General features: G+C 44.9%; 1 protein-coding gene across 7 annotated transcripts in view; it reads right to left on the bottom strand.

The window, feature by feature from the left end:
• The window catches only part of VPS13B (vacuolar protein sorting 13 homolog B), a 719,992-nt gene that overhangs the window by 5,976 nt on the left and 693,538 nt on the right, over positions 1–20,478 (bottom strand). For all 7 annotated transcript variants that reach the window (XM_033126656.1, XM_033126657.1, XM_033126651.1 and 4 more), the window contains exons 55-59: positions 18,625–18,743; positions 14,905–15,707; positions 10,657–10,833; positions 8,473–8,643; positions 1,123–1,299 (exon numbers count right to left, since the gene is read on the bottom strand). In XM_033126656.1, coding sequence (XP_032982547.1) covers positions 1,123–1,299; positions 8,473–8,643; positions 10,657–10,833; positions 14,905–15,707; positions 18,625–18,743 — 1,447 coding nt within the window. The remainder of the gene's footprint in view (positions 1–1,122; positions 1,300–8,472; positions 8,644–10,656; positions 10,834–14,904; positions 15,708–18,624; positions 18,744–20,478) is intronic.

The following is a 20,478-nucleotide window of genomic DNA, read 5'->3' as shown; positions in this document are numbered from 1 at the left end:
GTTGCCTGAGTGTGGGCATTCGTCTGCCGCTCTCTTCCTTTCAGACAGTTTTTATGCCCTGATCTGGCTGCCTCTTGTTAGATCTACTGAGGTGCAGGACGGCTGCGGTGGAATGCCCCCTGCTGACTTTACGGCCAGATGCAGTGAGCTCACATGTCTGACAAATGAGAGCCCTCCTCGTTTGCTATACTAGCGAGGTGGCCTGCTTCACCACCAAAGTGACGACACTGACTTTGGGTAAAAAGGAAACAATTCCAGTCACATGTTTATTAAAAGTCACTTCCATGTGCTCTGTCAAGAATGCAGAAAATAAGCATGGGAGGAGGTGTTTCCTGGCCGCACACCCACTGCTCCGTGTGCACAGCATGCATGGGGAGAGGCCCTGGCACTCTACCTCCAAGCGCAGGTAATACCATGAGCCAAAGTTCTCTACAACTGTCTGCCTGAGGCAGGGGGCTCTCAGTTGCAGGTCATATGCCTCTGCTGCCATTGGCGAGGAGACGTGGCCTGGCTGCAATGCAGCATGGAGTCCGCAGGTGAGAACGCCATGCCAAGTGTAAAGCTCTGTGGGCATGTGTGCACACAGCCATGTACACACACACACACACACACACACACACACACACACACACACACACACAAGTGTTCCCCTCTCTCTCTCATTGTCCAAATACAAATACATTACAATTTAAAGATAGCTTTCTGTCTCATAATCTATTTTTCCGTTCAAATTGCTCACCAGAAAAAGCAATAATTCTATTCTCTGCTTCAGTATCTTCTATATATTGCCCTCAATCTCTAACTGGTTACTTTTCATTAAAGCCTATTTGATTAAATGTATTGTAAAAAGATTCTGTGACATGTACATATACTGAAATTAGTCATTGATTTTCCTGGTTCTGTAATTTTATTATAATTTATTATTAGTACAATTCTACTCTTCATGTAGATAAGCATAAGGCGGTGAGAAAGATAGATATTTATCTACTTACGGATTTATTCCTTTTATTTTTCATTCCTTTGCCACGTGAAGGGCTAGATTAACGTAGGGAACCCTTGGTATAATAACACACATTAATTGGCAATGTCTGAGTTGGTCTGACAGGCTTTGCACCGACTCACCGTAACCAGTCTGCGACACGAGCTCAGCGGCTCCTCCGATGGGTTTTGTGAACACTCCCATGATTCCTTTCCCCACGCCCGAGATTACACCCTTGGCCTTGTGCCCTGTTGAAGCATGAGCCTCGGAGGTCTTCTGGAAGTTCTGCATTGGTTGATCGACTATACCAGCAATTGCACCTGAAAAACAACAAAAGCCCCCAGTAAGAGCTAAGGCTTAAAATCCCCAGCAAAGGAAAACCTTCAATCTGGAACACAGTTTTATGTGGATTGAAAATGAAACCCCACCCTCATTATGAAGTTCTTTACATCTATTTACCAATTATCTAAGTACATTGAGGGCAGTTTAGGTTAGACATTTATTATCTTCATCAAAACACAATGTTCAGACTGGCTTTGATCCATAATCAGGATCTGTGAAGTTCAGCTCAGAATTTAATAAACATGTCAACTATTCTATAGTGACACCCACATGCCTTTCTCCAGAAATCAGGCAACACAGTTTTTAGGGAAGAGAGCTAACAATTCCTTAGGAGGAGAGTGAAGCTGTTCAGCCTAACACGTTTTCAGTGAGTCAGGAGGATGAAAAAAACTGGAAGGGGCCAGCCCCTTTCCGTGTTTTCCCTTTTAATAAGAGCAATTATTGAACAATAACTTAATATATTAATAATTATTTAATAAGAGTAATTGTTGATATAGTAATTATTTCTATTATAGTCATGTGCCACATAACGACATTTTGGTGAATGATGGAGCCCATAAATGACGGTGGGCCCCTAAGATTACAATGGAGTTTTTTTAGCTTTCCTACCGCCTGGTAACCGTTGTAGTGAAGTGCATCGCATTACTCAGTGTATCTGTGGTGATGCTGGTGTAAAAGAACCTATTGCATGCCAGTCGTATAAAAGTACATACATACAATTATGTACAGTACATAATACCTGATAATGATAATAAACAACTGTGTTACTGGTTTATGTATTTACTATACAGTAAGTCTCCACTTAAAGTCAAAGTTAGGTTCTGTGACTTTAAGCAAAACGACATATTAAGGAAACCAGTTTTACCACAGGCTAATTGATATAAACAAGAGTTAAGTTCCAAGGGAACCTCATCAATATTATAATGAAACAACTTTCTTTGAGGACCTTTTATCATTATTTTACCTTTTATCATTATTTTAGAGCGTACTCTTTCTACTTATAAAAAAAGTTTGCTGTAAAACAGTGTGCCGTGTCACACTGGCGGCAGCCTCAGACACCTTGTGTTTACTGTGTCTCGATTGTCATCGTTCTGTCTCCTGTTGTTCTGTACAGTAACAAGCTGTACTGGCTATAGCCTAGGGGCAACAGGCTACACACAGCCTAGGGGTGCACATACTACCAGGTTTGTGTACGTGCACCTGATGTTTGCCCAATGACGAAACGGCCTGCTGACATCTCTCTCAGAATGCATCCCCGTTAAGCTGAACGTAAGTACACCACTAATCTGATCTGAGTGCTTACTAGGTGCTGGGGGCTGTGAAGAGCTTTCCTTGTATGAGATCGTTAATCTTCATAATCCTAGGAGTCAGGCATGGTTTTTATCCTCATTTCCCAGATAAGGCCACTGAGACATGGAGAGGTTAAGGAGTTTTTCCCAAGGCCACACAGCTGTTCCGTACTTGAGGGAGTCAGAGTTGCAGCCCAGCTCTGCACCAGCAAGCTCTGCCCTTTGCCCGTCTTGGACAAACTCCTTCTCTCTCATTTCATCTGAGGTTTGGCCACTTACTCTTCACTTTAGAACAGCTACAAAACCCTGCTCTCACCAGTATCTGTTCTAATGGCTTTCCTGCAGGGTGGTTTGTCCTCCTTACTCTTACTTTGAGGGGCCAATGATGAAATCTAGGAAAGGCCTCACCAGTTTTGATATTTTTTCCGCCCATGATGGAGTGTGTGTGTGTGGGGGGGGTTCCCTAACTTAGTAAAAGGTAAAAATTTCATTTTTCTTGACAGAATTCTTTGTTTTCAACTCAAACCTGCTAGGATTAATGAAAACGCACAGTCCCCCTGGTAGAAATTTAGTACATGTCAAATCCCATTATTCCAAATGCCACTAACTGAAAGTCTCTTGGGTAACCAGAGATTTCCAGGTCTCAGTTAATGACCTGCTAATTTCAAGCACTATTCCATTGAACAAAATCCAGAAAAACCAAAGGCCAGTTCCTTCAGGTCAATTGTAAAGGGAATGTTCTTCAAGGATTCCATTCCTCTAAATTTTGACAGAGCCACTTAAGTTTACGTATTGACAGATTAAGAATGACCTGAGGCGACAGGTCCGTTTCCCAGCCTAGACCAGTGCTTCTCAAACTTTCTAAAGAAATGATGCGGGAAGCAGAGGAAGCTGCTCACAGCTGGTGCCGGCCGCCCTGGCTATGGAGGGCTGAGGGATCACTGCTCCAGCGCCCCCAGACATCCAACCCTGGCACTTGGGCTGGGGAGCTCGCCCACATCTTCAGTGTGAGGAATCTCATGCTCTGCTCTCCACCTGTGAGTTCTGGGTGCAGAGCAGCTGGGAGGTATTCACGGAACCGGCACACTAAGCTGGTGGCTGCCATCAGCGCAGGGAGAGGGAAGATCCCCAGGGCCTTGTCCTCAAATCATTTCACAGCAGACAGTCAAAGTGAAAAGTACCAAATCAAGGAATACAGCTTTTATGATTTCATTGTCTGATTTCTTTGATAGGTCTCCATGCTAAAGAGTAGCAAAACGGGGGAAAATAATTACAAATTCAGCAGTCGATTGTATTATTGCCTGCATTTCTGAGAGAAATGTCTTTGCTCAAATGCAGATTTCTGTTAAGCCTATTAAAACTGAGTTGGGGGGCACGTGGTCACTTTGCTGAGACTCTCCCACCTCCCTTAATGTGCCAGGCCCGACCTGTACACGGGGCTTTCATGGCTGTGAGTCTCATGCACACAGGGCTCCAACTTCTACCTGCCTGAGTGCAAACAGGTATCACAGTGAAACTATCCTTTGATCTTCCACTTTCTGCAGCCACCAGCCACAGTCAAGGCTCAGTTGCTACGGCTTTGATAGATAAACTATTTAGGCAGCCTGAAAAGTGGAAAGCCTGAACCCCATGACAAGGTGTTAGATTCTGAGAGGTAGAGGAGAACCTGTCAGATCACATGCCATCGCTCAGCACCTGATCCTGGAAGGGGGAAAGCTGGCACGTCACACACACCGACACCTCACTGGTCACCAGGTGCGAGGCGGAGAACAGAGAGGCAGTGAGAGACTGGCAGTCATTCCGTGGTGTCTGCAGCCATGCCTTGAGAGGAGCAGCTTTTCGTAGAGCTTCAGAAGTTTCTCTTATTAGTATAATCCAGCTAAATCCTACAACTGGTAAATTATTTACTGTCATATACTCAAACTCTGCTTTAAGGCTTTAAGTAGTGGAAACTGATCCCCAAACTTGTCTGTTGGCATCAGGCCCATGGGGTGGGCGGCCACATGGAGACGGCTGTGATGTGATGAAGTGAGGCGAGGAAGGAAGAGTGCACCTCGCAGGGGAATGCCTATGGGCTCCATGTGTGCTGGCGAGGGCAGAAAGTGGGGCGCGCTTTCCTTTTCTATCCTTTAGCTGGAAGAGGAGGGCTCTCTTCGAAGCGAGGGAACTAAAATGGCCCTCCCTTACCAGTTCTGGGACTTGCTCCCCAGTCTCAGGCAGAGAACACAGTCCCTGAGCTATGAGAGTCCCTGCCTGTGTGCTTATTTGGTGCTGTCCTTAGCACAGGGTGCCATTATATTTTGGGCATTTTGAAAATAAGTCACAATAGCAGAGGCGCAGGCCTAAGCTGAGATGCCACTCCACAGCTCACCATTCCAGAGCCGAACGAGGCCCACGGTGTATCAGGTATTCCAGCTTGAGGGCAGCTTATTCTGACCAGAACAGATTAGGAAACTGAGAAGGGAAGTACTTCTGTTATTCCCCAACTCCCTGCTAACTGCAAACCAATCCGCTGACCGCTGACAGTGCTATCGGAGGGGCTACTCCTAAGGGCCGTCTTTTGGGTGCACAGCTGTTTGCTCACTCACTTGAGGGAACATGTCCTGATTCATCTGGTAGAGGCTGATTTTGTTGGGATTCCAAATGGCATCCCAAGAGTGGCCGTGAAGACAGAGGGTGCGGCTGCTTGGAAATCCAGCAATGCTTCATAAGTCAGGCAGCAGCCCAAAAGAAGTGTGGGTCAGAGAAGCAAGTCCTGACATCCTGCCAATGGTATTCATGAGAGAGAAGTCACGTTTGGGAGGGAACGTGGAGTGGAACTGTGACACGGAGCTCTCAACACAGACTCCAGGGTGTAGTAGAAAGTGGGGTGTACGGGAAATGGATCTGGTCAATGTGGGCAAGCCTAATGCCAATTCTGCAGGCTAAACAGAATTGTTCCAGAAGCCATTGTTTTCTGAAAACTGTGGTGGAGTTCATCCAAGAGCCTCAGCGGCATCTCTCTGCCAACTGACACTTCCTCGCTGACCTGAGGCGATATGGCTGGGGATGGCAGCGAAAGACTTCCTTTGATTTTTCAAGGGCCTCGTAACACTCCAGTGTCTCCATGAGGGCGAAGCAGCATCAGGAAGGCCCCCCAACCCATAAACATTTGGGGGAAATGTGTTTTCCCCACCCTGGAACTTTCAATTGTTCAGTCTCCCCACATCCTGATTGTTTCCAGCTTGGCGACCTCCGTGGTGGATGGCACGTGGAAAGGCCAGGCTCTCGTCCTAGCCAGAGGACTGACCTGGGAAGCCAGTTAACCTCACTCGTGCCTAGGGTTTGAAGATCAAATAACATGACACATGTGAAAATACTCTGTCAACCCTGATGTGTTCTTTAAATGTGTTTCTACTAACTGGGTCATTAATGTTTCTGTCTTGTAAAGGAAGAAACTGAGGAACCAGCATTTTGATTTCACTAACCATGGGTTTCAAACTATTATATGATAATAGCTCCAGCGTCAATTAGACACTTAATGCATTTGGCATTTTTAAACACCATTTCTGGTACTGGATTAAATGGAGACAAATCTATACTTTTCCCAGGTGTGGGGACTTCCTGACTCTTCTTCCTGCCACACATCAGGTAGTTCTGGAACCGGAGGTTCTGAGATAATGCAGTGATTGTGTGTGCTACAGAGTTCTTAAACTCTTAGAGGAAAGGAAGCGGGTTTGAGCCAAACCTGAGATGTCCACTGTGAACGAAAACGTCTGAGGAGCACAGATAGAAGCATCCTGCTGGGGCCCAGGGGCAGCCAGCGCCTGCAGGTACAACGGGCGTACAGTGAGGAGGATTTACGTCACCCCCAGAACTCCAAGGTTTTTGGAAATTATTAGGTTGGTGCAAAAGTAATTGCAGTTTTTGCAATTATTTTTAACCTTTTAAACAACAATTACTTTTGCACCAACCGAATACCAGAGACATAGAAAGACTCTGTGAGCCCGCTGCACTTTCCTCAGACTAAATGATTCTCTTGCACAGATGAGGATGCACACAACAGTACGACAACAGCAAAGATCAAAGCTTTACAACTTTCTACCCTGGTTAACAACAGGAGCTGAGCCCTGAAGGCGACATCACAAAGGCAGAACCCTGGCTTCTCAGATGATTGATTTCTACCATCAGGCACAATTTCATACAGTGGAAACTGGGCGGGGTGGGGGATGGGCTTCTGGGTGGGAGGAGAACAGGTCAGTCAGCGTGGAAACAGTCACAAGCCAGGCGGCTCAGGCCTCCTCTGTGCGCCCCTGTAAGCTCCAAGCTCCAAGAAGAGCTTGGAGAGAGGGAAGGAAGCACTTCTGCCCAGAGCAGAACACACAGAAGCCCACAATTCTTAGCAAAAAGAGGTCCCATAACCCCAAACAATGACCCGAGGCCCCCAAGATCACCTCATTGTTACTTCCCATGGTTACAGCGACTTAACCCATTGGAGTGAAACTAAAGCAGCAAGGCTCCCGCCATTGCTCACGTGAAACTCTTTGCAATTCGGCAACGCTTACAGTACCTTTACTACCGTAATGTAGTGTGATGGGTGCTGATTACCAAACTCCGGCCCTGTGCCTGGCACCCGGCTGACCAGCAGGACTCTTAATAATGGTATTTCCAGTCCTAATTTACAAAAGAAAAACCCAGGTACAGAGAACATAAGGACTTGCCTGAGGTCCTGGTGAAGGGGCCTGGACACCTGCGCCTGCACCCCACACAACCCCCTTCTGCACAGCAGCCCCCACTGCTTCGGGGCTGCTCCTTTACCCAGCATTTCCATCCCCAGGCCGTTAGCCTCCCCTTTGCCATGCATTATCAAGTGACAGTGCCCCACACACTCAATGTTATGACTTAAATAATTTCTAGTAACTTAACCTGCACTTGTAACATCTTACTACTTCCTCTCAGAGCCTCAGCTGGCTGCGTTGTGAGTTGAGAGTCTATGTTTGGAACTGCAGACTGAGAGAGGACAAATCCTTTCAAGCTCACCCTTTCTGACCTTTGTTCCCTCTGCTTTGGGGCACTTTGATCTCTGTGAGATGCACACTCCTTCAGATGCTAGGCAGGCATGCTGCCAAGCAACACAGTTTTAAATTCCTTTGCAAACAAATAAACAAAAGATATCCTTGAAAATCTTGCTCTGCAAAAGTTCAGCTCTGAAGCTTCCTTTTTATAGATTTTCCCAAAGCAACTTATTTTTCAAACATTTGCAATATTTGGAAATATCCATAGTAATCTTCACCTCTAACTATACCATCTGGCTGCTCAACAAACGATAATTACCCTGAGTCAGGCACTCTAAAAAAAACAAAAGGAAAAAGCAGGCTCCTCACTGAAGCTTACATGACAGTTGCAAGCTGCTCAAGTGCTTCTCACACAGAAGCAGGCGTCTGCAGTCTCTGTGGTAGTGAGAGGCCAGTGTTCCAGGTTGGCCTGTTACTCACGTTAACAAGCAAACAGCTGTGTGCTGCTGTCCTAGTGCTGACACCCCCATGCTCAGGGGGCCTCCAACGGGAGAACTGCAAGGAGGCCAGAGACACGTGCCATACTAGAGGCGAAGGAAGGCGGCGCCCAGCGTTGGCACAGGTGAGCCTCGGATGGGACAGGAGGGCACCTGCGGTGGCCGCACCACGGTGTTGGCCGGGGTCCTGTTTCAGAGCGTCACAGACTCCGGGCAGGGGCCAACCCAACTGCCATATCCTCTCTGAGCTCAGCTTTTTCTACACAAAGAATCTGCACTTCATCACCACCCCGAGTCCTGGGAGCGGCACCCCTTGGACAGCTGGCAGAGCCAGAGGGCAGACGTGAGCCATGGTCCCGGCACCGTCTTACCGAGCAGGCTGATGCCCAGCCGGGACAGGCCTTGTTGGAGCCCCTCGCCCAGGCTCTCCGGGAGCTGCCGCCGCCATTCCTCCTGCCGGTTGTAATGCTCCTCATCAAGCGAGAGCCGGTCCATGTTCCGGGCCAGGCTCGTGGCCAGGTTGGTGATGGAGGTGAGGGTACCTGAGGGCACAAGAGCATGTGGTCACATATATGGTGGACCCCAGTGGAGTGGTCCCTGGAGGGCTGTGGGAGAGGAGACAGCGACGGGAGAAGCACTTCTGTGCCTCCTGGACGTGCCCGGATGGTGAGTGAGGGTGGCTACCTCATGGGCAGTTTGAAGCAACGGCCTTAAGAAAATGAGATGAACATTAACACTTGCTTATGAGGGTGATGGCGCTCCTCAAAAAGGATAGGATGAGAATCTCTGTTACCAGAGAAATGCCTAGAGTTTCATATGAAACCATCATTCACTATCTTTTGATAGTCAAGGCTTGGCTGAAACAGTTAAGTTTTGAAGTCCTCATTAAGGCCCAGGTTTGAAGGTTAAAATTTTCCTGCTCTGAATTTAAAGGTTAAAGTTAGTTGCTGAATTTTAGACAGATTGTAAAGAAGTATTTCCACTTTAGAACTAAAAATTATTACCTTCTTACTACTTCAGTCATACTAAAGGGAGACAGTCTGTAAGCTTTATCATTTGACATTCTGAGGAAATAATTATTGCGCCATAGAGAATGTCTGCCATTTTTATATTCAGGATGTTAACTGAAAAAAGTGAGGACAATACAGGGAGTAAATCATGTAAAAGCCATGATTCCATCTGTTTGTTTCCTAAGAAAGGGCTATTTTAGCATCTTGCTCAAAATATTCATAATCCCCTCTAGCAACTCTGCATAGATCTCAATGAGCAAAACTGAAAGACATCAATAGACACATTTTGGAAACTAATGTATTAGCTCATCTGTTATGGATGTCTAGTTTCAAAAAGAAATGGAAGATGTTTTTGCAGCTGCATCTTTACCAGTAATCTGAAAAGAAAAAAAATCCATGTGTGCGCGCACACACACCCCATCAAACAAATGGATTTTGCTAAGAGAAGGAGAGAACAAGTGCAAAAAAACATTCAGTGAGTCAGCACGCTAAAATTACTGATGGGGTTCAATTTAGCAGGTGTTGGTTGTCCTATTTTAAAACAAAAACAACAGAACCTGAAAGATTTAAATGTGAGGGGTAAGAAATCCACCCGTGACTCATCTGTGAGTTCCTGTAGCTCAGCTCACAAGCCTCCTGGAGGACGGGCCCAGAGGAGTGGTCCTGTCATTGTCCAGGGAATTGGGTTTACTGCTCCTGTTGTCCTCTTGCCAGCACCATCCCCTGCCCCGTCCCCCGCCCCGGATCATGGGTTCTCATATTTCAAGCACACGTCTTCTTTTGCGGCCTTCTAGAGACTTCTATAACCTGTCCACTCGTAACAGAGTTGCAGCGCTGTTGACAGTAAAAAGCGTCTTATGGGGGAGAAGCCCTTTGCACTGTTTTCCCTGCCTCCTGCTGAGAAGAAAGGGGGACTCAGATGGCCCTTGTTAGTTCCCGAGTCACTGCCAACCTGACCAAAATATCGTCAAGCAAACACACGATGAAACGAAAACATTCTTCTTGTACAGGGCAGCAGTGTGGCTTCTGTGCCTGATGACCTGTCTGGGCCACAAGATGGCACTGTTTACGTGGCATGCTAGAGAAAAGTTGGCAGTTTGACTCCAGATCGGTTTCCATGTCAAAATGTATCCATATCCTTACAAAAGTTATGACAACTGTATCTACATTAAAAAAAAATATGATGAGGCAACACAGTGTAGGATTTCTGATGTTTAGCAGAAGTCCTGAACACCTTTAATATTTCTGTATTTATCACATGGAATAACATTTGAGCCAATCCTTGTTTTCCCAATGGGAGGTTTAAAATTCTGAAGTTTCTGAAACATTTTCACACACTACACAGGCAAGCAATGATCTGTTTATAACATAATACGTTATACATCAGCTTTGTTACAAATCCAACATTTCACAGCAAGCTAACACGCCAAACAAAGCGAGAGGCAAACTTAATGCATTTAAAACTTTAACACGTTCTTTAAAAATGAGAAAATAAGACAGGAAGGAATGAAAATAGGTATTATTACAAGGAACCACAATAGCTACCTTTGGAAATGTGCTTTACAAATGATGTGGTCCCTCTGGAAACTCCACTCACAAAGGCTCCTGGGCCCCGGGTCAGTCCTTCGTAAGGGAGCCTGAAGAAGTCAGAGATCCCATTGCCGATGCTTCGCACCAGACTGGCCGGGCTGCCGAGGATTTCCAGGGATCCAACCACCCAGCCTGGAAGGGACCAAAGGGAAGGGGTTACTGAAACCTTAAATACAGCACTTTCTACAACGGGGAAAAGTGACCCATTTTCCCTGCAATTCATTTTTCACACTAGAATTGAGAATGTAATAAGCTCCTTTGGAGCAAAATATGGGAAATAACTCATTCACTGTGAATTCAGATGTGGCAAACTTTCATACTTTATAAATCAAAGTGATCCTTTTGGCAGCCTCACAAATAACTTTAATATGACTTCCCAGCCAGAGTCTCCCATATTCCCACTAAAAGGGACCCATGTGCAGGGGACGCACGCTCCCACCCAGCCAAGGAGAGGCGGTCCCTCAGGTTGCAGGTGTCTGCAGGCTGGAATGTCATGTGTACAAGCTCCTTGGGGCAGCAGAGGCACTGGGACAAGGAGGAGATGCATGGTCAGGGGAGGAGGCCAGATGCTAAATGGGGTGTTACAAAGGGGATGCAAAGTTCTGACAAGGATGGAGGAGTTCTTTTGAATCTTTCCCAATCCTACCAAGCTGAGTGCTTCCCTTTGGAGCGGAGCTGGAGCCAGAGAAATGTCTCCCCTTCGACCCTAGTTCCAGTTGTGTAAACTCGGAGACATGGACATACTGATGAGGTCAGAGAGAGGGGAGTGTTCCCTGGGAATGTCCCTGGGGGGGGACCTTTGGATCTGGTTTCCTATTTGAGCTGGGGCCTGCCAGGAGCTGGCCTGCTCAGGGGCCTGACTGCTGTGCGCACTGCCTCGTGGGAACGTGGCTGTGGTGTGGACTCAGGCAGTGGCTTGTCTTTGCCTTCCTCCCCGGGGTGGGGGCTTGGGGCTCTCGCCAGAGGTCTGGAGGTGCAGGCAAGGGCCAAGGGCTAAGGAGAGGAGCATTGTGAACAGGCAACTTTCTCTGGGAACCCACTGACAAGCCCAGCCCATAGCTGAGAGGGCTCTAATGGGTAGGCCCTGGGACAGAACGTGAGTGGGAGTCAATTCTGCCTCATCAGCACGTTAAGTTCTTGGAGGACGGCTTGTGACAGATTCCCAGTCAAGTCACTGATCCCAGAGAGTGCGGAAGATGTGGGTGCAAAGCCCAGCCAGAGCCCTAAAGGGGCCTAGGCGCACCATTGTAGAGAGGGACATTCTCAAATTGTTCCACTAGGGTTTAGGTTAAAAGAGTATAATTTCCAGAAGATGAAGATTATAAATGAGAGAATCTACTGGTGTCAGGCATTTAGCTTATTTGATTCTCACAGGCAACAGTACCAGAAAAAGTACTATTACTTCCCTTCACATAAATTCGGATTAGCTAATGACTGAGCCTCTCCCTGGGAAGAGCCTCTCCCCCAGGAAGTATATAGGCACAGGGAACAGAGGAGAATCAGACATGGAATTACCCTGACTCCACCATCTCCCAGGCAAGCAGGAAAAGGCGAAACTGGCTCAGAGACGAAGTCAATTGCTCATCCTCTCCCTGATGTTTAGACACGTGGGCTGTGTTCCCAGCCCAGGTTTACCTGACTCCAAAACCCCCTCCCCCCACTTTCTGTGAGCCCCTGCTGCAACAGCGAACAGGTAGGTTTCCATGGAAGGCTGTGGAATACTATTCCTTGGAGGGCCATCTCTGGAGGTAAAGAAACGGCAGATACCCTTTGGCCTGGAATAGCTGTAAGCTTCCGCCTGGGGGCAGAAGGTTGGGCTAGAGTCATCTTAATTCCCCTTCTCTCCAAAGATTCCACATTGAAATAAGGAAGAGGAGCTATTGCCAAGCAAAGATCCCTTTACAATGGGCCCCTGGAGGCCAGCGCAGGGGCACAGAGTGAGCAGGAACACCCCAGCCTGCTGTCCGGCGCCCCGCCCCGGGGGAACCCAAAGGGTAGGGCCACTGCCTGATGGGGGCTCTTTGTGGAGCAGATCTACTCCTTAGTGACACCTGAGCCGCCCAGAAAAGGGCAGAAAGTATCCCAGGGCACTCCTTCTTTAACTAGTTTCCACCCAAAGCAAATATATCCCTAGCTTATTGCTTGGGAATTTTGTTGAGAAGGGTGTCTGTCTGCCTTTCTGTCAAACTGAGACTTGGGGGTAGAGAGGGCGCCCAGGAAATGATAAAGCCCACATTCGTCCCTTTAAATAGGCTTAGTTACTCATTTCTAATTACCGTTTCTTTATTTTTAAAACCTCTTCAAGGTGAACCCGCAAACTGCCCTGGAGATGAGGTCAGGGTATTTCGACCACCCCACTCAGGAACCTTCTCATCCAGTGCAATGGGTGAACCCTGACTGGTGGGAGATGTTGATACAACCCGTCCACCCCCAGGCCAGCCGTCCCCCTTCTTTTACAAGAATGTTAGTACCTTCCCTTTCAGACTCTTCTACCTGGGCTTTTGTAACCTCCTACCATCTTCCCATTTCCAACTCTTTCAATCACTGCTTTCTGCCAGATAATCTTCAGACTGTGAGTTTTTAGTGACAGAATTCCCAACAAGCTCTAAAAACTTGGCCCTCTGTATCAGAATTTCTTTTCTCAGCATGTAATGAGGTTGGGACTACAGGTTAGAGGATTTTTAGGTGGGTTACAAACAAATCCAAATGGAATGTTCTTGTGAAAGCTCATGAAAAACATAAAACAAAGAGAGATCATTTTTAGCACACGGGCTGCAGGGACATGGCTCCTTGGTGTTGCAGTTGGTGTTTCTCTGCCAGCTCATTACACAGATGGGTGCTCCCGTCACCTCCGTGTTATGTGGTGACTTGTCGGGAGGCTTCCTCTTTCCCAGGACCCAGATCGGCGCTCAGTAATCTACATGCCTGCTTCTCATGTTAAAAGCAAAACTTTCTGAAAGGGTAAGTTTCTGGAATTTTTTATAAATATACCCATCTACCAAATTTGAAATGTTAACTGCTTATTTTAAAATGATTTCTTAGCAGGAGGGAAATATGTCTTTATTGTTGTGCAAGCTATCAAAACAACAGTTCAGGCTGGGCCCTTCCCTGATCTTGTCATTTTCAGTTAAGAGTTCTGGGCAGCCCTATTAACTCTATGAATTTCATTATGCAGAAAACTTAATGTTACCAGTACGGCAGCAGCATGGTCATGTACTGCGTCAGTGGGAATCTTCCACAGGACCACACTCGGCAAGTACAGTGTCACAAAGGTTCTCTCCTTCCTTGCTTTCAGAAAGGAAGACTTCTGTGTTTTTTCCCCTAAGAGGGCCCACAACCAACTCTGGCTAGTATTTGTTGCTTGAATTCATGGGAACACGAGGAGACAGATTATCAAAAGGCAACTGCTTTACATTGAATTTCAGTCAGGAACGTGTACTTTGAAGGTGGTTATCACAGAGTATGCTGAGACTACTTGGTCTTCAACACTCAACCTTTCGTGCACCATCCGCTCCCCACACAACATTTTGTACACATATTCAAACCACCCCCTGCAGACTTCTCCAGCTCAGGTGTGTGGAGGCTGAGACACCAACAGCCTTCTCTTTGTCTTCTGTCTAGACAGGCAGGGCTGCACTGGGGAGGTAGAAGGCTCTTTATGCATCCTAGGAGCAAACAAATCCTCTGAATTTCTCACCTACAGCTATTCCTGAAGGGCTGTAATGAAGAAAGCTAACAACCTAGAACTAGATTCCTTTAGGGCCCAGAGGCGGAGGGCCTGGCTGCTTTTCCTGGCTGCACTAGTGCACTCACATAGGGCCTTATACCTGCAAGGAGCCAGAAGACTGTTAGCTAAATGGAATTACAATTATAAATTATGTAACAGTGAATGTAACAGCTACTATTGCTTCAGTGTTTATTAAGTGCCAAGCAAAATTCAGGACACTTTATATACTTTCATTTTATCCTCTCAAAAATCTTAACCCATTTTATAGATGAGGAAAATGAGACTTGGGGAGGTGCATTAATTTGCCCAAGGCCTTGAGCGGTGGCAGTCTAGATTTAACCCACTGCTGTCTGATTGCAAAGCCCATGCTTTCACCTCTCACCATAGTGCTGCCCTCTGTCTGGAAGTCGGTAGGATACTACCCCGAAGCATCCCTTTTGCCCAGGTTCCAGCAGACCCTCAGCTTGTGTTCTCACCTGCTCTGAAAAGAGCCCCAGCGGCGTAGTGCATGGCCAGGGCTTGCACGAGCTGCCTGGCTGTGGTGAAGACCGGGCCTCTTTCAAACATGGAGAAGGAGAGCGGAGTGTGGTCGGAAGCTATGTACAGCTTGAGGGAAGCATGGATACTGACAAGGAGGTTCACTGGCTGTATCACCAGTCTCCGTAACTTCACAGGATTCACCAAGGCCCTGGCGTGCTGTCTGACCTGCACGGGCAACACCTGTTTGCCGCCTGAGAGTCTGGTGGGGGGACCATCCAGGTTGCTGTTAGGAAGGTAGGTCTCAAACAATGTTTTGATGTAGTATACAAATGTATCCTCCACATACAACCGAGCAGGCTTCAATTCAAAACTGCACTCATTAATGTCAAAGAAGCTCTCACTCTCAATTAAGGTAAGGCAAAGTTTGATAAAACAATTTTTCTTGTATTCTTCCAAATCTTCGCTGGATATAGGAAGACTCTGCATTTTGGAACACTGAGTAGGTTCTGTTTTTTCTCCTTGGCAGACCAAGACAGCAAAGTGGAAATTGGACTTGTTATACAGCTGGTTGTCCAACTGCAGGTCCCCACAGTAGACCTCCACACAGTGCAGCTGAAACAGTGCTGTGGTGGGCTCCTCCCCAGGGAGGTGGCCAGCCGCTGGGGCCACGTGGAGAAAAACATTGTCCAGCGTGAGTCTCAGAAGTTCAGATGATGCTTTGTGATGTGTAAGCTCATCAAACACTGCCAGGCTCAACTGAGTGATGAACATTTTAAATGTCACGATCTTCTCCAGAGTTCTAGAGGAGAAAAGAAAAGGAAAATAACATTAGTCTGCTCCTGGTTTTCTTTTCAGTGATAGTGCCTTATTAAACACCTCCTGAGGTCCCATCAGATTCTCCTAAGAAACAAATAAGAAGTCAACTTTCAGTCCATAGTGTCTGGACAGAGTCAGTCATACTCTAACAGTATCGGGAACTGCTCCCAATGGGACTATTACCAGTTCTTGTCATGTTTCTCTATGTTGCTCATATCAACACTGGATTTTTACTCCAAAATCCCTCTAGTCTTTGTGCACGAATCCCATGGGCTTTCCCTTAAAAGGATATCCAGAGACTGACCATTTCTTACCACTTCCAGTGATACCACTGTGGTGGAAAGCCATCAGCATCTCTAGTGTGAATAACTAATGATCCTATGTGGTCTCCCAGCTTCCACCCTGGCTTCTGTACAGTCTGTGTCAACAAATAAGCCAAACCATCTTCTAAAAATTTAGGTATGGGCACGTAACTTCTCTACTCAAAATGCTCTAATGCCTTCCCCACTTCATTCAGGATTACAGCTAAGCCTTACCCGTGGCCCCTCCTTCTAGACTGCACCTCTCTGCGCTCAGGCATGGCTCCGTGCATGGCCACCCAGTCCATGGGGCCTGCACTGGCCTCTTCTCTGCTTCTCCAACATGCCAAGCTCACTGCTTCAGACCTTTGAACTGGCTGCACTCTCTGTCTGGAAAGCTCTTCCCCCCAATAATCACACTAGTAATCCCCGTGCTACTTTCAGGTCTTTGCTCAAATGCCAACTTTTTGGTGACGCTTAACTTGCACCAGTTTTTTAAAACTACGCTCTCTCTGTCCTTATGCCCTGGTACTCCTAGTCTTTCTCACTAGGCTCTGTTTCTATACTTGCAGAATGCCGTCTTTACATTTTATCATAATAAAATTAACTTTAGATTTATGATTACCATAACATTTTTTTAATTATGTTTATTCTTTGTCCAAAAATTGCTTATGAGAACGTGATTTCCCCAAGAGAAGAGATTTTGGTGTTTTTATTCACTGATGTATTGCTACCCCTAAAACAGCACCTGGCATCCAGTAAGCACTTGAAAAATATTTGTTGAATAAATGAATTAAGGAAGCCCAAGTAAATAAATACCTGGCCTTTCCTATTTCAACCACTGACCCAATGCATGGATTGCTGCTATTGTCATTAATAGTGCCCTACCAGTGCCCCAGATAAAATGTTCCTGAAATTGTTCTATAGACTTGAAATTCTGTGTTATGCAACTTAAAATTTAGTCTCCAATTTTGTTACACTATTATATTTTTTTTTTAGTTGGGGAATATTGGGGAACAGTATGTTTCCCCAGGGCCCATCACCTCCAAGTTGTTGTCCTTCAATCTAGTTGTGGAGGGCATAGCTCCAAGTCCAGTTGCTGTTTTTGAACTGGCAACGTTGTTGTTGAGAGCTCATGCTCTAACCAAGTGAGCCATCTGGCTGCCCCTATACTATTAATTTTGGTTTTTACAGATACTTCTGGACAAAGAAAACATTCTACTCACCCTTGTTTGAAATACTATAAATTCAAATTAACAATAATTTGGCAGTGTCCAAATTAATGAGCTCCTAACCATATATGAAAAGTAACTTTTTTAAAGAGAGGCTTAAACAAATGTATAAAAGTTGGTATCATTATTTAATATAAATGTTAAATTATTAATAATAATAAATCACTTTTTCTGATTATAAAATAAATTCTTAGTAGAAAAATTAAAATACAGAAAATTATTAAATAATCGCTTATAACCCCATATCTATTAACAATTATGATTCTTTTCTTTTCAGGCTTATTTCTAGGAATGTTTTCTCTCTCTCTCTCTCTCTCTCTCTCTCTCTGTGTGTGTGTGAGAGAGAGAATGTGTGTGCATATGTATTTATGTGTATAGATGTACGTGAGACACATAACTAGGGTCATATTTATACACTCAATTTTATATTTTGTTTTCTCTATTTTATGCTTATCATATGAATTTTTCTATTCCACTAAAATCCTCTAAGCCTATTTTCTGTGGCTATACCATTTATGTATCATCTAATTCCTTACTGATGGGCGTTTGTACTCTAAATATTTTGCCATTATAATTGGCAATGTGATAAACATCTCTCTGCATATGTCTTTTCCTGCTTCTCTAATTATTGCTTTAAGTCTTAGACTCTTAAATTTGGAATTTCCAAGCCAAAGGGATTTTAAAGCTCTTAATACATATTCCAGAAAATGGTAACAATTTACACTTCCACTAGTACTGTATATGATGGAACATAATTGTTAATTTGATAAGTAATATCTTATTCAAATGTGCATTTCTTTGATTACTTGTATTTCCTCTCCCTAGAATTTTCTGTTCATGTCTTTTGTTCTTATTTTATTTTTGGAAGGAGGATCTATCTTAGTATTATTCCTATTGCATTATATGAGTTCTTTTACATTAAGGATATTAACTCCTTGGTTAATGTTTGCAAAACCTGATGGCAACATTCAGGTGGAAGGGGAGAAATTGGCTCTACGAGGTGAATTTATTTTTGAGGTAGCTCTAACTGCTAAGTCTAATTACTAATTACTAGGTTGCCATGTGGACACAGAAGTATTAATTTGTATTTCATGCTAATGATAATGTATAATTTTAAGGTGCATGCTTAGTTTGTAAATCAGTTTGTTAAACTTATCATACAAGAAGTGGAAGGGGTACCCCAGTAAGATGATAGATTGCTACCTGTTTTAGGTATGATTTAATGTTAACTATATCCTGATGGATTACACAGTAATTTACCAAAAGCTTTAATGTACCTATAGGGTTGACAAAGAATGGTAAATAATAGGTTTACAACTTCCTAATGGAAAGCTTACTACACTGCTACTGGGATAATAATTAAACCTACCTGTTGGTATTGGTTAAAATAGGTCCTGCTTTTCCTTCTGGGGCCACAGTGATGAAGAGCGCGCTGCACTGATGGACAATGTCCACATATACATAGCCAAAGCCGGTCAGGAACACAACCTGCAAAAAGAATATTCAAAATCTGATTTAAAAAAAATAAGAAACACTACTGAAATGGCTGACTTTAAATGTCTCAAGTTCTGATTCAATATCACAAACACTTTCTGGTTATATTTCTTTGTATCCAGGTGTACAGGCTATTCAGCTGACTTGAAATGAAAAAAAAAATAAGAAAGAAAGAAAGATCAGATTCAGAATTTTTAATATCCACCTGTAAGGTTCATAGAAAAAAAAGGAAAAAAGATGGATGCCGGGGCAAGAGTGCCTTCATTCTCTGCTTCTTTGGAATTGGCAAATAACTCTGTAAGGGCTGGAGCCCAGCCATGGGCGAGCTTATGTGTGCGTGTGAATCTCTGGGAAAAAGAAAAAAACCTCTAAAACTCAGGACTTGACATGCAATATGCAAAAAACTGTCAGGCTCTTTGGCTGTTGACTTACTACCATGAGGAAGCTCTTCTGTGCTGGGGACAGAAAAACCTACCCCCAAACCTACCAACAAGGCATGTCATCATCCTCCCAAGGTCCTTCCCATGTAACACTTGTAACAACAACGTTAGATAATGCCATCTGCTCAGAGTCCAAATTAATTTTTCTGCTGTGAGAAGGTGGACTAAGACTTAAAAAGTTCTAGCTCAGAAGCCAGGTGCCAGGCCCACGGAACAGATGTCCTTTCAGCCACAAATACCAGTGTTGCTTAAATGGATAAATATTTGAAAGCAGAGCAGAACTATTTGAAAAACAACCCCAAGAACATCATGTTCACAGCCAGCATTACCTGAATCAGGGGCAAGAACCTCCTAATGTTTGGGAACATGGATTCTGATGATTTGCAGTCAGTTCAGTCCAAGTCTGGGCCCTTATTGCTGTTAGGACAGCAAAATAAGACAGACTGAAAATTTCTGGATAAAGGAACAAAGCTAGGTGCCTGTTTGCCATGTAATGAATGTATTCTAATTTTGACCAAATGAAGCGTTAGCAGAGTGTACACAGAACCACAGGAGAGAGTCATAGATTCAAATTTGGAACTGACTTCAAGGTCACTGGGTTTTTTTGCTTGTACAATAGCTCCTCCTTCAGAAATCCTGACCATCTTCAGCATCCAGGGCACCTGGATGTCGTCTCTGCCTCCTCCCTCTCCTCATCTCCTGCAGCCCAGCGGTCATGAGAGCCTCTGGCGCCGCTGGCACCCCCACTAGTGCCTCTTAGGCCCCTGTCTGCCCCTCGGCCCTCCCTGTGCCTAGAATATGCTTTTCCCCGTAAGGTACTTTCAAAGTCCTATGTGTCTTTGCACATACAGCTTAAGGACACTTTATTTCATGAATGTATTCTCCAATTTTTCTATTCCTTTCCTCTGCGTGATACCTACACCTGCATTCCCATAGTACTTTGATCCTATTTCTATTCTATCACAAATAGTATTGCTTGTATTACAGTCACGTTTACATACCTTAATTAATCACTAGATAGTCAAGTACTTGAGGGCAGGAATTGAGTCAATTTGTATTCTCTATGGATGTGTTTCCCAATGGATTGCTTTGCAAAAATATTTGTTTCAAAAAACTATCCTGAATTTGCCTTATTTGTTCCAAGGTAAGAACTGAACTTGACAATGATAAAATTTGGAATATAGCCAACTTAATAATGGCTCAGCTCACGAATCTAGAACAAACAGGCATTCTTTGAAAAATACATTTATAAAAGCCATTATTTTATATGATACGTAAAGTAAGTCAAT

This window comes from Rhinolophus ferrumequinum, chromosome 14 (assembly GCF_004115265.2).
Source record: "Rhinolophus ferrumequinum isolate MPI-CBG mRhiFer1 chromosome 14, mRhiFer1_v1.p, whole genome shotgun sequence".
In the NCBI taxonomy this organism is placed as follows: Eukaryota; Metazoa; Chordata; class Mammalia; order Chiroptera; family Rhinolophidae; genus Rhinolophus; species Rhinolophus ferrumequinum.
Note: the sequence above shows the minus strand (reverse complement) of the source record. Positions and strands in the feature narration are given on the sequence as shown.